The sequence below is a fragment of the Mobula hypostoma genome, chromosome 11, assembly GCF_963921235.1.
Source record: "Mobula hypostoma chromosome 11, sMobHyp1.1, whole genome shotgun sequence".
NCBI classification, from domain to species: domain Eukaryota; kingdom Metazoa; phylum Chordata; class Chondrichthyes; order Myliobatiformes; family Myliobatidae; genus Mobula; species Mobula hypostoma.
Window position 1 is genome coordinate 45678861 of NC_086107.1, and position 15790 is coordinate 45694650.

The window sequence follows — 15790 nt, forward strand, 5'->3', positions numbered from 1 at the left end:
CTGTGTTTTAACCCAGGACCATTCACCACGAAGTCCGGTGCTGATGCCACTACACCACCGGTCGGCGACTGTAGTGGTTAACACAGCGCTATTACTGGTCAGGGCACCGGAGTTTGGAGTTCAAATCCGATGCCGTCTGTAAGAAGTTTGTGCATTCTTCCCATGAATGCGTGGGTTTCCTCTGAGTACTCCAGTTTCCAAGGAATTGATTGTGGACTTCAGGAAGGGGAAGTCGAGGAAACACACATCACTTCTCATTGAGGGATCAGTAATGGAAAGGATGAGCAGTTTCAAGTTCTTGGGTGCCAACATTTCTGAATACCTATCCTGCACTCAACATGTTGATGCAATTACAAGGAAGGCAAGACAGTGGCTATATTTCATCAGGAGTTTGAGGAGATTTGGTGTGTCCCAAAAGGCTCTCGCAAATTTCCGCAGGTGTGCCATGGAGAGCATTATGACTGGTTATATCACTGTCCAGTATGGAGGGGACGGTGATGTAACCAGTCAGAAAGCTCTCCATGGCACTAGCCACCCAGGAATAGAGACCCATGGTATATAGGTTGTGCTAAGTATTTGGAGATGTTTGTACTGTGATAGCATCAATGGTGAATAAGTCACCCATTATGTGGAAGCATTTAACAGATGCGCCTCCTTGTTTGGACAATTATGAAGGTAACCCTATGCCTTCTAGATCATAATTACTGTCTGCTAGCTGGGGTTTAGGTTTTTTTTGTCAGATCTTTCCAACTCTTGGGGATCCTGGGTGAGGCATCTTAAAGTGAGCAAAGTGACGACCTTTCTAATCAATAAGTATTTCAAGCTTAAGGACCATGAAGGACAGAAAGATTTGTCTAGTAAAGGCTCTTGTGATGCAGTGGTAACGCTCAATGCTAGCACATTCTGCAATGCAGATGCTACTATGACACTTAATTTTCTGCATGCACGTACACTCAAGCTTCATTTACAACTTGTCACAAGTTACATTTCAATGACACTGCAGGAACTAATATTTCCTCCTTTCATAAAATACATTAGAGGCCCTTCATGTTAGGAGCAAACTGAAGGTTGTATTATGTAACAGACACGGGACAGACACATAGATGAAGTATGCTCCTTTTGACTGCACAGAACAAATTAGATTGTCACAAAGATCACATCTACTGCAGTTCCCATCATTTCAGTTATATTATTTCTTAAATATTTAAACAAAAAGGGTTCCAAGACAACCAAGAGGATTCACATTTCATCCCTAGAGAATCTTGACAAGAACATACATCAAGTTGAAGTCCCATTTCAATACACTTCATACACAAAAAAATAGAATTGATCTTAACTTTCCTACAATTCATTTGAGAACAGTCTGCCAATATTTCCTGTCCAGACTCTTGTGAAAGTTGTGTCTAGGATTAGATACTGTCATATTACCAGTATTTCAAACTCAACTTCTTCTGAATGTCACAATCAGACAGAAGTATAACATACTTGAACAGGGAAGGACACAATTGCAACCAATAAGGTACATAATCTTTCATATTACCCGTTGATTCACAAATAGATATACAGAAACCAAAGCCAAACAACTCGGCCAAAAGCAAGTTATACAAACCATTAGCAAAAAAATTGCATAAGGGACACAGCAGGTCAGGCAACAATGGAGTCAGAGAAATTGCTGACATTTTGTTTCGAGACCCAGCATCAGGCCGTAAAAGCTTAATTTAAAACTACTTTTGCTATTTACAAGCTATTATACATGCATTAAATACTAGATTATCTTCTTCTGGTTAGCAATAAAATATTTCTTAATAATTAATTTTCAGAAGTGACTAAAGTTCAAATCTTCAACTTTTAGCCAATAACCACAATTCATTTGTTTCCAAGTACAGTCAAACTAACTGTACAGGAATACAGTTGAAGAGCAAAGCCATTCTGCTCATCTAACTTCATCTAATTCTACATTGGATTAAGACTGAAGAATTGTAACAGTGGTACGTTTGATCCTTGATCAGTGCCTCCTGATGCACCTAACAGGAGAACTGTTTCTCACTGGTCCCAATTTTTAATTCTTTTGGAAGGGAGCCCATGAGGAAACCACATAGAAAACCACTGCCCCACATGTTAGTGGGGTTGCATTCTTAGAAAACCATTTGCATTACAATTTTCTATAATATGAATGCTCTTTTCCTGTGGAATCCCATGTTACAAGTGTAGATGCATCCTTACAGAATGTTTTTCTCTCAGATTAACACATTTTACTGGCAAAAGTGACCCACTGCCATTACTTAACAGCTGACGCCAACACAAGACTTCTGCGAAGGAAGCAAGAAATGTTGTCCATTTTTATTTTTAGCTACTTAATACTGTGAGGCAACACACATAAAATGCTGGAACTAAGATTTGCACATGACAACACCACCTCAACTGGTTAGTTGTCACAGCCAAGCCCATCCTTTGCCACATCCTCTCCAGTTGGACAGACATTTCAGTGTAGCATTACCACACTCTTCTCCTGTGAGGCACTTTCTCTGATACACAACGCTTGTGGATTAGGAATGGTTTTACATAGTAGAGAAAGGGATGGGATTTCAAGGATCAGGGTTCATCAGAAAAAGTTGGTATCAAACGGGTTCAGTGAGTGACGGGCTGAAGTGAAGTGTGAAAAAAGCTGAGAGCCTACCTTAAGAGCTGACCTAGGCTACTGTGGTTCCCCACAACGAACAGCATTAGACAAAATATCTTTCAGATGGCAAAACATGGCAGTACTCCACTCTGAGAAAGATGTCTATTCACATTTTCAGACTGGAAAGAGCACTGCAAAAAGACTCTGCTACAATTGCTAATCCAAACAACTCACTGACATGTCCAAATTTTATTGATCCATAGGATTGACTAAAAATAATTATTGAATTGATTTTTTTTTAAAAAGATGGAACAGTATGTTCTAAACCTACACTGGAATCACCCCCAACTTTTCCTACGCTACATCAACGACTGCATTGGTGCTGCTTCCTGTACCCACATGGAACTCATCGACTTCATCAACTTTGCCTCCAACTTCCACTCTGCCTTCAAAATTACCTGGTCCATTTCCAACACCTCCCTCCACTTTCTCAGTTTTTCCCCCCCTGCCTCCTCCCCCCACCTCTCTCAACAGTTTATCTACTGATACCTTTTATAAACCTACAGACTCTCACAGCTACCTGGACTATACCTCTTCCCACCCCGTTATTTGTAAAAATGCCATCCCCTTCACTCAATTCCTTCATCTCATCTGCTCTCAGGATAAGGCTTTTCATTTCAGAACCAAGGAGATGTCCTCCTCCTTCAAAGAAAGGGGCTTCCCTCCTCCATCATCATTGCTGCCCTCAACCGCATCTCTTCCATTTCTTCCCTCACCCTACCAGGGATAGGGTCCCTCTTGTCCTCAGCTACCACCCCACCAGCTTCCATGTCCAGCTCATAATTCTCTGTACCTTCAACCATCTCCAATAGGATCCCACTACTAACCACATTTTTCCCTCCCCCCACTTTCTCCTTTCTGCAGGGATTGCCCTCTATACAACTCCCTTGTCCATTCATCCTTCATCACTGATCTCCCTCCTGGCACTTACCCTCGCAAGTGGAACAAGTGCTACACCTGCCCCTATACCTTCTCCCTCACTGTCATTCAGGGCCCCAAACAGTCCTTCTAGGTGAGGTGACACTTCATCTACTGTATCCACTACTCCCAGTGTGGCCTCCTTTATATTTGTGAGATCCAACTTAGATTGGGAGACCACTTCACACTCAGATTGGAGGAACAACACCTTATATTCTGTTTTGGTAGCCTCCAACCTGATGGCATGAACATTGACTTTTCAAATTTCCACTAATGCCCACCATTCCCCTTTCCCTCTGTCACCTCATCTCCTTACCTGCTCATCACCTCCCTCTGTTGTTCCTCCCCCTTCCCTTTCGTCCATTGTCTTCTGTCCTCTATCAGGTTCCCCCTTCTCCAGACCTGTACCTCTTTCACCAATCAACTTCCCAGCTCTTTATTTCACCCATCACCCTCTCTCGGTTTCACCCATCACCTACTACCTTGTGATTCTTCCTCCCCTCCCCCCACCTTCAGGGAGTTCAGTAGTCTTACAACCTGGAGGAAGAAGTGGTTTCCCATCCTAACAGCTCGTCCTAATACTATGGTACCTCCTGCCTGTCTGTAGGAGGTCAAGGAGATTGTTGGACAGATTGTTGACCAAAAAGGTGGTATTAAGGGACCAAGTGAGATTATCCATTATGTACACTCCCAGAAACTTGGCGCTCCTAACTCTTTCCATGGAGGAACCATACTTGTGCAGTGAGGAGTGGTCAGCCGGTACCTTCTTGAAGTCCACAATAATCTCTGTGGTCTTGTCCACATTGAGAACTCAAATTGCTGTGTTCACACCATTTGATTAGTCTGTCTTCCCGTAACCTAAATGGCCTTCATACAGGGTTTGACAGCACAATAACAGTGGTTAACACTACAGCAACAATATGAGCTAACCCAGGTTCAACTCTCAACACTGCCTGTAAGGAGTTTGTACATTCTCCCTGTGCCTGCATGGGTTTCTTCCCACAGTCCAAAGGCATACCCGGTCGGTAGTTTAATTATTCATCGTAAATTGTCCTGTGATTAGGCTAGGGTGAAATTGGAGGTTGCTGGAGGGGCTCGAAGGGCCTATTCCACATTGCATCTCCATAAATAATGCTCTATTTGATTAAAAGCTGCCAAATCTATTGCCATTCAGCATTCAGTTAAAGCAGTGAAGCACATACAAAAAAATCTGGTACCAAATATGCACATGGGTCATCACTTGTCAGCCAACTTCCAAGATTTCACATCCATCACCTAGGTCTCCCCAACACAAAACATTCTAATAGGGTGATTGGAAATGACAATTCTGTATTAAATTCATGCTTGCAGATCATCAATCAACTAGAGACCCTCACCTTTTTTATTTCTGCACTGACGATTCAGTTTCATTTCAGTGTTCAACTGAAATTTTCCACATCTGTGGTAAACAGGGTTTATTTTAGTGAATGAAGCGTCATTGAAGCAGATATGACAAATTAGCCACAATATTTAAATCCCTTTGCAACTAACTATTCAGATATTGCTAACCACTCTCAAGACAAATGCTGATCATTTGCTTATTGCAAGTGGAAGCACTTAATATTCTATTTTATTTTGATTATAACAGGTGTGTCAAAGATTGCATTTTTTTTAAACAATAAATTGTCCTAAAACAAATTATTGCCTCACAGCTTGAGAGACCTAAGTTGTGCATTTGGATTTGCATATTTGCCCTATAATTATGTGGACTTTGCCCAGGCGCTCCAGCATCATGCAAAAGATGTGCTAATTGGAGTGTTAACAGACTACAATAAATTGTAAATAATGGAGGGTGGCGGGGGATGGAGGCAGGATACGGAAAAGTAGGTGGTGACAAGGGGATATATAGAAAGTGATTCTTTGCACGGAGGCAGTGGCTAAAGGGACATTTCCAAGTTGCACGATTCCATGACTGACTAAATCCATGGCTAAGTTAACCCACTTAAATGATAGCCCCAGACCAGGAAAGCAAGGAGGAAAATTACACACTATTAAACATGTTCTGGAACAGACATTAGGAATAAATACAAATTGAGCTCGGACATTCTATTCAACATCATAGGGGGGATTGCGGGGCACATTTCAATTGCCAGAGAATATTCAGTAAGGTTCTACCTAAATAAAGTACTACAAAAGTATTGGAGATAATATAATAGACTTTTCACATGCACAGTGAAATGCATTGTTTTGCACCAACACCCAACACAGTCTGAAGGTGTTGGATGCAGCCCTCAGCTGTCACTTCTGGGACTAATACAGGTAATATACAGATAAGCTTCTCACAGGCATAGTTTAAATGCATCATTTTGCGCCTATGCGCAACATAGTCTGAATAAGCCCACTACTGCTTTTGGCACCAATGTAGCATGGCCACAATTTACTAACCCTACTAAGACATGTATCTTTGGAATGTGGGAGGAAACCAGAGCACCCGGAGAAAACCCATGCAGTCAAAGGGAAAAGATACCAGCTCTCAACTATTGGCTAATTATTCTTCCATATTAACAGATGACAATCTGGATAAATGAATCATTTTCAGCTTGATAAGTCGACTGCTGTGTGTTATAGATGTTTGGACTTAAAATACTTCAATACTTAAAGACCAAGATGAAGGGATCAATTGCGTTGAGCCAAAATTATTTATGATACAAAAAGAAGTGGGAAGCAAGTTGCTGGGCGACTCTAAAGATCTACAAAGGAAAAGACAGAATAAACAAAAAGGACTATTCATGTTGTAACACTTTCAAAGAGTGGAAGAACAGAATATTGCTTGAATGGAACTGACAACAGGAGGCTGCCGTGAAGCGATCTGGATGTCCTTTTACATGAAGACTGGTATGCAGGTACAACAACTATTTGGTTCTTTAAGGTTACTATAGCCAGGGATGGTAATGGGGACCAGTTCCCCCCTACCTATTAAGTGCTCCCAATGGCATACGCCTCAAATAGCCTCTGACAACTGTCCAGTTCATGGCCCTCACACGTGGCACAATTACTGACAGGAGGGGGAGGCAAAGGCAGATTAATGGCACCTTAAAACCAGTCGCTTTGGGCAGATGGGCTCATCAGCCATAGTTGGCAACTCATCTGGGTGAAGGAAAACTCTGATCTCAAACCTCTGCTGCCTTGCGGCTATACCCACTCATGGGGAAGGATGCGGGAGTAAATCCCGAGGGAAAAGTCCAGAGCAGGAGTAGACAAGGCAGTCCTACGTTGAGTTCAACGGTGACTGGCAACTCCTGCAGCACTGCTGGTACCAAACTGTATCAGTCTCTGCCATTCTTTTGGATTCCTCAGATGCTTGGAGATGGGGAGCTTGTTACATGGGCAACTGCTTGCTCTCCATATTGTATTACCCAGGCTTGCATATCTAGACAGCTGGGATGCAATATCCACGGTCAACCCTGACTGACGGAGGCCTTACTCACCAACTCACAGCAACCATTTATTGCAATGGAGAAGGAATATAAAAGCAGGGATATTTTGCTCTATCTATACAAGGAATTCTGCATACAATTTCTTTCACTTTAGGAGTGTAGGGGCAATGGAAGTAGTTCAGGGAAGATACAGTAGGTTCGTTCCAGTTATGAAGAGTCTGATACATAAACAAAGGTGAGAAAGCATATTGATCCAATGCCAAGAATAGGGATGGGGCTAATATTGAAACACAAGGTGGGGAGAGCTGATTGATAGGATAGATGCCAAGGGGCTGTTTCCCCACTGGAAGAATCTTGCAATAATAGGCAAAGACCAACTTCATGCATAGTTTACATTACTCAGAAGGGTCTCGGCCTGAAACGTCAACTGTACCTCTTCCTAGAGATGCTGCCTGGCCTGCTGCATTCACCAGCAACTTTGATGTGTGTTGCTTGAATTTCCAGCATCTGTAGAATTCCTTGTGTTTGCGGATTCAAAAGAATCCTTGGATTTGTAATTTCTCTCATACCATTTAAGCTCTAAATTCCATCTACTTTGCAAGCCATTATGCAAAACTTCTAAATAAAAAGGTCTTAATCTCCCAAATATTAAAGGCAGGAAGAAGGATTGCAGTCTGAAACATTGACTGTTCATTCCCCTCCATAGATGTTTCCTGACTTGCTGAGTTTCTCCAGAATTCCGTGTAGGCGGCTGAATATTTCCAGTATCTGCAGAATCTTTTATATTTATTCAGGCATATGAATTTCAATGAGGATATTGCATACATCTACCATGGACAAATGCTATTTTTTTTTAAAACTTCCTCCAACTTAAGTCTCCAGTAAATTAATGTAAGCCATAGTAAATTTTCTCCAGAGATTTTGTGATAATGAATTAATAACTCAGACAATGATTCATAGATTCTAACTTCTTTATTCAAGTAATTCAGCAATATTCCACTGGAGCAGTGAGTTTTAAATTTAGAATAATTTCACATACTGTAGCTCTACAGCACAGAACAAGATTCAGCTTACTGAATCCATGCCAGCTCCTCAGTAATCTATTTATTCCCATTCCCCCACTCAAATGCCTATTGAAAGCACTTAAGCAAGCCCTAGTTGGCATTAAAAGAAATGCCAAGTAGGATTTATAATACATTCCCCAATAGGTTTGGGTTGTAGAAGCAATAGGATCTTGACATGAAACAGCTGGCATGACTTGTGCGCTGACCATTTGTGTGGAACTTCCGGGGATGCCTGCTTTGTCTCGGTGTTATTAAGGAGAATATCATGGATGCCAAAGAGATGAGGTCAAATAGAGATATCTTCGATCACAAAGTATGCATATGAGGAAGGAAGCATTTTAAATGCATAAAGATGCACTCCTGGACCTTGTGGGAGGCCCTTTTAGAGACCCATGCTTCACCATTAACCACTGATGATAATCCAGAAGACTGGAGTGTGGCTAATCCTGTTCCATTCTTCAATAAACATAGTAAGGACAACACAATGAGCCTGACCCTGGTTTTAAGGAAGTTACTGGAGAGAATTCTGGGGAATCAGATCTACGATCACTTGGACAGGCATGACCTGATCAGGAATAGTAAGCATGATTTTGCATGCGGGAGGTCATGTTTGATGAATATTTTTGAGTTTTTCAAAAATTAATTAAGGCCATTGATAATGTAGGGCAGTAGACGTTGTCCAGGTGGACTTGACCAACGTCTTCGACAAGGTCCCACAGGGCAGGCTGCTCCATATGGGATTCAGGAGAAGCTAGTGAGATGGATTCAGAAATGTCTCAATGATCGGAAGCAGAGGGAGAGCCTGACCAGATTCCGTGAGCAAAGGTTACAGGAATAACTAGAGGATGCAGAAAAGATTCACGGGAATGCTCTCTCGACTAGTGAGCCTGACTTGTAGGGAGAAGTGGCTAAATTGGATTTTCATTTCCTAGAGCACAGGAGAATGAAGTGAACTTAATAGAAGTATATAAATTCATAAGTGGTGTGGATAAGGTGGACAGTCATCATATTTTCCCTAGGACTGTGGAGTCCAAAACTAGAGGCCATAATTGATAGAAGAGGGGATGATTTTTAAAATGGACCAGAGAAGTAATTTCTTTATACCTGAAATAAGTTGGCAGAGGATGTAACTTTTGGACAGGTACATGGGGAAGCGGGGGGGGGGGGGGAAGCGTAAATGCAGGCAGTTTATACTAGCAGGGAGGATGCAGTGGTTGGCACGGACTAGTTGGGCAGCTGGACTTGGCTCCATGCTGCATGACTCTATGATGACTTCAGCTGCAATTTATAGGTAGTGACAGAAGGGCATTGAAAGAGCAATTACACAATTAAGGAAAATCTGTCCATATCTCATATCTCAGAGGTAAAATTCAGCAACTAATCTGGTGACATCATTGCCCATGTTATCAAAGAAGAGATAAAATACTCCATGATATTTTTCATCAGCTGAACTCATGGGTTATGCAAACAGGGTAACTCACTGAGGTCACTGGAACACAGAGACAGACACAACAGACAGTTAACTACCTCTCTGCAATTCACTTCCATTGTTATCTTCTATACGATGGCTTAATTCTCTCAACATATTCTCAAAGCTGGCATTCCCTTGAAGCACTTGCTGCCCTCCTGTGCCTTTCACAACATTCCCTTTCTATGACAGTGGTCAGGCATCAAGTCAAAAGGTATCTGCTGCCCCATCTGTTGTACGATTGTAATGCCAATACCAAACATTTTTTTTAAAAACTAGCTATACACAATCCTCCAGCCGTAGACTAATCAAGTAAACAAAGTGGCTAACAGTAGACCTACACAAGTAACAAATGTTCAGAAATATTATATGCTACATTTCCTATACTTAAATTTCTTGTACTAAGTTTTAAAAATGTCAACATTTCAGCATTGGCATTTTGAATCAATATTGCAGTGATTAAGAAATGAACCCCAGGTCTAATGACAAACAAAATGGTCAAAGGTAAGCGAAAAGCCCATTTTCCCAATCAAACATGCCCTTCTGGAATTTTAACCAAGAATATATTTAACCTGTGTTATAAACACCATTAAAATTCCAGCAGCCTTGAAGCAAGACACAAGTCTGACAGCTATATGGTTTCTAATTCACGATCCCATAAATTAAAAAGTGTTTAAGTAATACCTTTACAATTTATTTACTCCATTCTAGAAAGCCAGTGATTAGGAAGATTCGTCTTAGCTATCAAAATAAACACTGTTAACAGAGACTCAACTGCCTGGCTGCGTGCGCGCGCACACACACACAACCCATTAATTTAGTGTGTCTGAGCACTTCTTCTAATCAACAAAAGTACACTCTGACCAAGGTAAGGCTTGACCCACTTTATATGTTCAATCTATCAGCCAGCAAACAATGCACTGGAGTCATATTAGTTGATGCACTTCTGTTATTAAAAGGCATCCTATACACTATACCACTGCCACTTTAAAAGGAAATGCACTACACAACTCAACTATGAGGTCGAGCTATTTATGCACACAAAATGTATTAAGTTCAATAAATCAACTGCTGGCCTTGTCTGCTGGGATCCACTTGAGTGCAGTGGTACACCTGTCAGCTTGCGATTACTCTAAGTCCCAGCCACTCTGCTGGGTCACTTCCTCCTGCAAAGTCTACATCATCGACATGACAATTCCAGAGGAATCTGACTTCTACCCCACTTCTCCAGCTCAAATGCTCTGCAGTTCAAACCAGTGATCATTCTTATCAGTCCATGGCCTTCTCTACTGTTGCAATGAGGCCACACTCAGGTTGGAGGAGCAACACCTTATATACCGTCTGGGTCGCCTCCAGCCTGATGGCACGAACATTGATTTCCTCAAACTTCCGGTAATGCCTCCCCCAAACCCCTTCACTATTCCCCATTTCCCTCTCTCACATCTTCTCCTTACCTGCCTATCACCTTTCTCTGGTGCTCCTCACTCTCTTCTTTCTTCCATGGCCTTCTGTCCTCTCCTATCAGATCTCCCCTTCTCCAGCCCTGTATCTCTTCCACCAATCAACTTCCCAGCTCTTGACCTCACTCCCCCGCCCCCTCCCAGTTTCACCTATCACCTTGTGGTTCTCTCTCCCTTCCCCCCACTCTGGCTCCTCATCTTTTCCCCCCCAGTCCTGATGAAGGGTCTTGGCCAGAAATGTCGACTGTACTCTTTTCCATAGATGCTGCCAGACCTGCTGAGTTCCTCCAGCATTTTGTGGGTGTTGCTTGGATTTCCAGCATCTGCAGATTTTCTCTTGTTCATCATTCCTCCCTCGTCTCAATCATTATTTTCACAGGTATCACATGTATGTAGCATATAGACAATGAAAATCTTCCTACATTCACATGTCATTACGTGATCCCAGTACCTCCGAACCCTTGGAAACACCAGCTTTGATTCAAACATCGCCAGTGGTTTGTGATCAAAGTTCAAAGCAAATTTATTATCAAAGCATGTAGAGTATTTGTCACCATATGTTTCCTTGAGATTCATTTTCTTCCAGGCAAAGTAGAACAAAGAAATACAATATAGACAATGAAAAATTACACATAAAGATTGACAAATAACCGATGTGCAAAAGCCAATCTCTACAAATATAAAAAAAATAAATAAAACTGAGGACAAATGTTATAGAGTACTTGAAATTGAGTCCATAGTATGGAGTCAGTTCAGAGTTGAAGATATTCACACTGGTTTAGAGCCTATGGTTGATGGGTAATAACCGTTCTCGAATCTGGTATTGTGAAACACATGACACTTGTACCTCCTTCTCAATGGCAGTAGCAAAAAGAGCACCTAGATACTGATACTGCTTTTTGGTGGCAGTGCTCCTTGTAGATGTATTCATAGAAACATAGAAGATAGATGCAGGAGTAGGCCATTCGGCCCTCAAGCCTGCACCGCCATTCAGTACGATCATGGCTGATCATCCAACTCAGAATCCTGTATCTGCCTTCTCTCCATACCCCCTGACCCCTTTAGCCACAAGGGCCATATCTAACTCCCTCTTAAATATAGCCAATGAACTGGCCTCAACTGTTTCCTGTGGCAGAGAATTCCACAGATTCACCACTCTCTGTGTGAAGAAGTTCTTCCTCATCTCGGTCCTAAAAGGCTTCCCCTTTATCCATAAACTGTGATTCCTCGTTCTGGACTTCCCCAACATCGGGAACAATCTTCCTGCATCCAGCCTGTCCAATCCCTTTAGGATTTTATACGTTTCAATCAGATCCCCCCTCAATCTTCTAAATTCCAGCGAGTATAAGCCTAGTTGATCCAGTCTTTCATCATATGAAAGTCCTGCCATCCCAGGACTGCCATCAACCTCTACCTTAAATATACAAGAAGACTAGGCCTCCACAGCTGCCTGAGGGTGGTGAATTTCGCAGAATTTCTGAAAATCGAAGTACACTACACAACATCAAGAGATTCTGCTTTGTCTATCCTGCTTGTTATTTCTTCAAAGAATTCCAACAGATTTGTCAGGCAAGATTTTCCCTTGAGGAAACCATGCTGACTACAGCCTATTTTATCATGTGCCTCCAAATACCTTGAGACCTCATCCTTAGTAATTGATTCCAAGATCTTCCCAATCACTGAGTTCAGACTAACTGGCCTATAGTTTCCTTTCTTCTGCCTCTCTGCCTTCTTGACATTTTCAATTTTCCAGTCTTCCAGAATGATTCCAGAATCTAGTGATTCTTGAAAGATCATTACTAATGCCTCCACGATCTCTTCAGACACCTCCTTCAGAACTGTGGGGTGTACATCATCTGGTCCAGGTGACTCACCTTCCTTCAGACCTTTCAGTCTCCCAAGAATATTCTCTCTAGTTATGGTAATTTCACATGCTTCATGCCCCAACACCTAGAGTTTCCATTATATTGCTAGTGTCTTCCACAGTGAACACTGATGCAAAATAATTTTTTCAGTTTGTCTGCTATTTCATTGTCCCCTATTACTACCTCTCCAGCATTGTTTTCCAGTGGTCTTTTACACTTTATGTGTCTAAGGAAACTTTTGGTATCCTCTTTAAAGGCTAGCTTACTTTTGTATTCCATCTTTACCTTCTTAATTACTTTTTTGGTTGCCTTCTATTGGTACTTAAAAGCATCCTAATTCTCTAACTTCCCACTAATCTTTGCTCTATTATATGCTCTCTTTTTGGCTTTAACTTTTCCTGTTAGCCACGGTTGCGTCATCTTTCCTTTAGAATATTTATTTCTTTTTGGGATGTAGATATCCTGCGCCTTCCAAATTACTTCCAGAAATTCCAGCCATTGCTGCTCTGCCATCATCCCTGCCAGTGTTCTTTGCCAATCAATTTTGACTCTCTCATGCCTCTGTAATTGCCTTTACTCTACTGTAACACTGATACATTTGTAGGCTTTTTCTTGTAGGCTTTTCCATTTTTGCATATTAGTGTTTCCTTACATAGAAAAACTAATGTTTCCATATTTGTATCCAAAGTACCAACTAAGTAATCAACTCAAAAATCATGTAGAAAAATAAGGGTGAACATTCCTTTACCCATGTGTGTTTTCCCCTCATTCCCTGAGGCTGTTTGAGAACCAGACAATTGATGGTGTGTGGTCTGATTCCAACATGTGGGTAATAACTGTATCCACCCATAATCAAGTTCTGTCTGGGCACAATGTAAGACTGTAATTACACACCAGTTCTTTAAAACAAGGAACCCTACATGTTCGAATCAACATCCAAGAGGATTAACTTTAATTCCACACATAACCTGTCTGCTAGGCAAAGGGGAAAATTTAGTCACCTAAAAAATCACTCAATTCAACATGACATCATAGTCAATCTAGTGGCTTAAAAAACACAAGCAGCTAAAATTGAACGACAGAACAAAATGCGCTTCTCTGCAGTAAATGTTTTGACAGGTAATATAATCAGTTTCCACTCTGTGAAACAATTTCGATTAACCCCCTTAGGTCGTAGGTTTCAAAAAGACAGTATATGGAGGCACCCCCAACACAGATTGCCTGGAATAATTTTAAATCAGAATCTTTTGAGGAAGAAAGCACTTTAAATTCGACACTGAACAGTTCACTGCGAGGGGCTATTTATCACCATAGTAACCAAACAAATTCTCAATTTGCAAAGTTGAAAATATTTTGCCATTATGCTTTTTTCTGTAAATCGACAAAACAGACTAATATCTCCTGCATAACTAGTGATACACTCGAAAAGCCCGGACATTTCAGCTTCTATTACCCACCATACCAACCCGATTCATTACACCGAAAGACACGGAATTTCTACATTCCTGCTGTTTCCATGTAGCCGGGGAACACGCTGGAATCCAATTTGCATTAGAACAGAAAGAAAGCATGAATTCACCTGCCTGCTCTCTATAGGGCTGCTATTTTTTAAAAGAAACTAATGACACCGGGAAAGGCCATGAAATAAAATGTGCTCTATCTGGAAACGGCAATTGCAAGTTCAAACACTATAAATCAGTCTCACAGATTGTAAAATCCACGTGACTACCTGTTGCTTAAATTCTACAATCATATGACTGCATCGGCGATCATTAAATATTTGCACAAGCGGTAGTGAAAGCCACCAGCAGGATTGACCTTTGAGTTCCAGACAACTAAGTTAATAAAAGGAACTAAAGACAGATTCGCCAATCTGCCCACTGGTAGCACAGGTGAGCTGGAGGAAAAGCAAGTTCACAATTCACCTGAGAGCGTTGCCGAAGTCACCGACTCGAAATACAGTATTACAAATTTGCAAAAAGCTCCAAAACAACAAAAAGAAACACCAAAAAACAACTCACTCTATGAAGTAACTGGCGCCTTCTTCACTGAAACCTTCTTCCCATCCTCGCGGCAGATCTGAAAAGATTGAGAGAGAGAGAGAGAGAGAGAGAGAGAGAGGAACCCTGGTCAGTGGCGGCAACTTTCAACCCCTTCACTTCAATTTACAACAAAGGCATCCATCTGGGAACAGGTGAAGGCAAGTTAAGGGGAAAGTTAGCAAAGTCTCCCACCTGAGCGGATCATATGGCCGGAATTGACAGGTAGAGCCGTCCTGGGATGTAACCAAGAGGTGGTTCGTGTTTGATCGCTGCGGGAAACAAAACAAAGAAAAGGGCACACAAACACAAACAAAACAATCTTTTAAAATTATATGCGATTACAGTGAGCGTCTATAAGCGACGAGTCGACGTGAAAGTTGCGCTGGGTGAACGTACTCAATGAAAAAGATACGGCCATCCTTGCAGACCCCATAAGACCAGTGATCAGGTAGCATCTCCCGCCTCAACCCAGCCGCCATGATCCGTCTCACGGATTATCAACCCTCGATCAAGGACGGGCCAGGGTTAAAGGAACAGTGCAGGTTGGTTTCCGCCGACGAAAAATAACAATTGAAAAAGCCCAGCAAATTCCCTTTAAAGGGAGAATGAAAGCTGATTGATACGTCAGCGGCCAGCGGCGAAAAGGAGGTGGGAACAGTTTAGTGATAGCAAACGGGAAAGGGTAACAATCGCTCAATATATCCCAGTTCTGCGATGTTTGTTTTTGCCGTCTGAACTTGTTACTGGCTGGATACATTGTATCAAATAAAACCTCAGGTTGAAAGCAGATTACATCAAATTCTATTATTAATCTCTACTATATAAATTATAACAGAATTGATATCAGATATCTGATGGTAACCAAGTGAATGTTATC

At 41.6% G+C, this 15790-nt stretch overlaps 1 protein-coding gene across 5 annotated transcripts in view; it reads right to left on the bottom strand.

Moving 5' to 3' along the window:
• The window catches only part of plekha7b (pleckstrin homology domain containing, family A member 7b), a 423431-nt gene extending 407902 nt beyond the window's left edge, over nucleotides 1-15529 (bottom strand). For 3 of the 5 annotated variants that reach the window (XM_063061934.1, XM_063061933.1, XM_063061932.1), the window contains exons 1-3: nucleotides 15310-15529; nucleotides 15106-15182; nucleotides 14893-14950 (exon numbers count right to left, since the gene is read on the bottom strand). In XM_063061934.1, the coding sequence (XP_062918004.1) occupies nucleotides 14893-14950; nucleotides 15106-15182; nucleotides 15310-15392 (218 nt within the window). In that variant the 5' untranslated portion in view covers nucleotides 15393-15529. The other 2 variants (XM_063061935.1, XM_063061936.1) reach the window with 2 other exon arrangements.
• Between the last annotated feature and the right edge of the window lie 261 nt (nucleotides 15530-15790).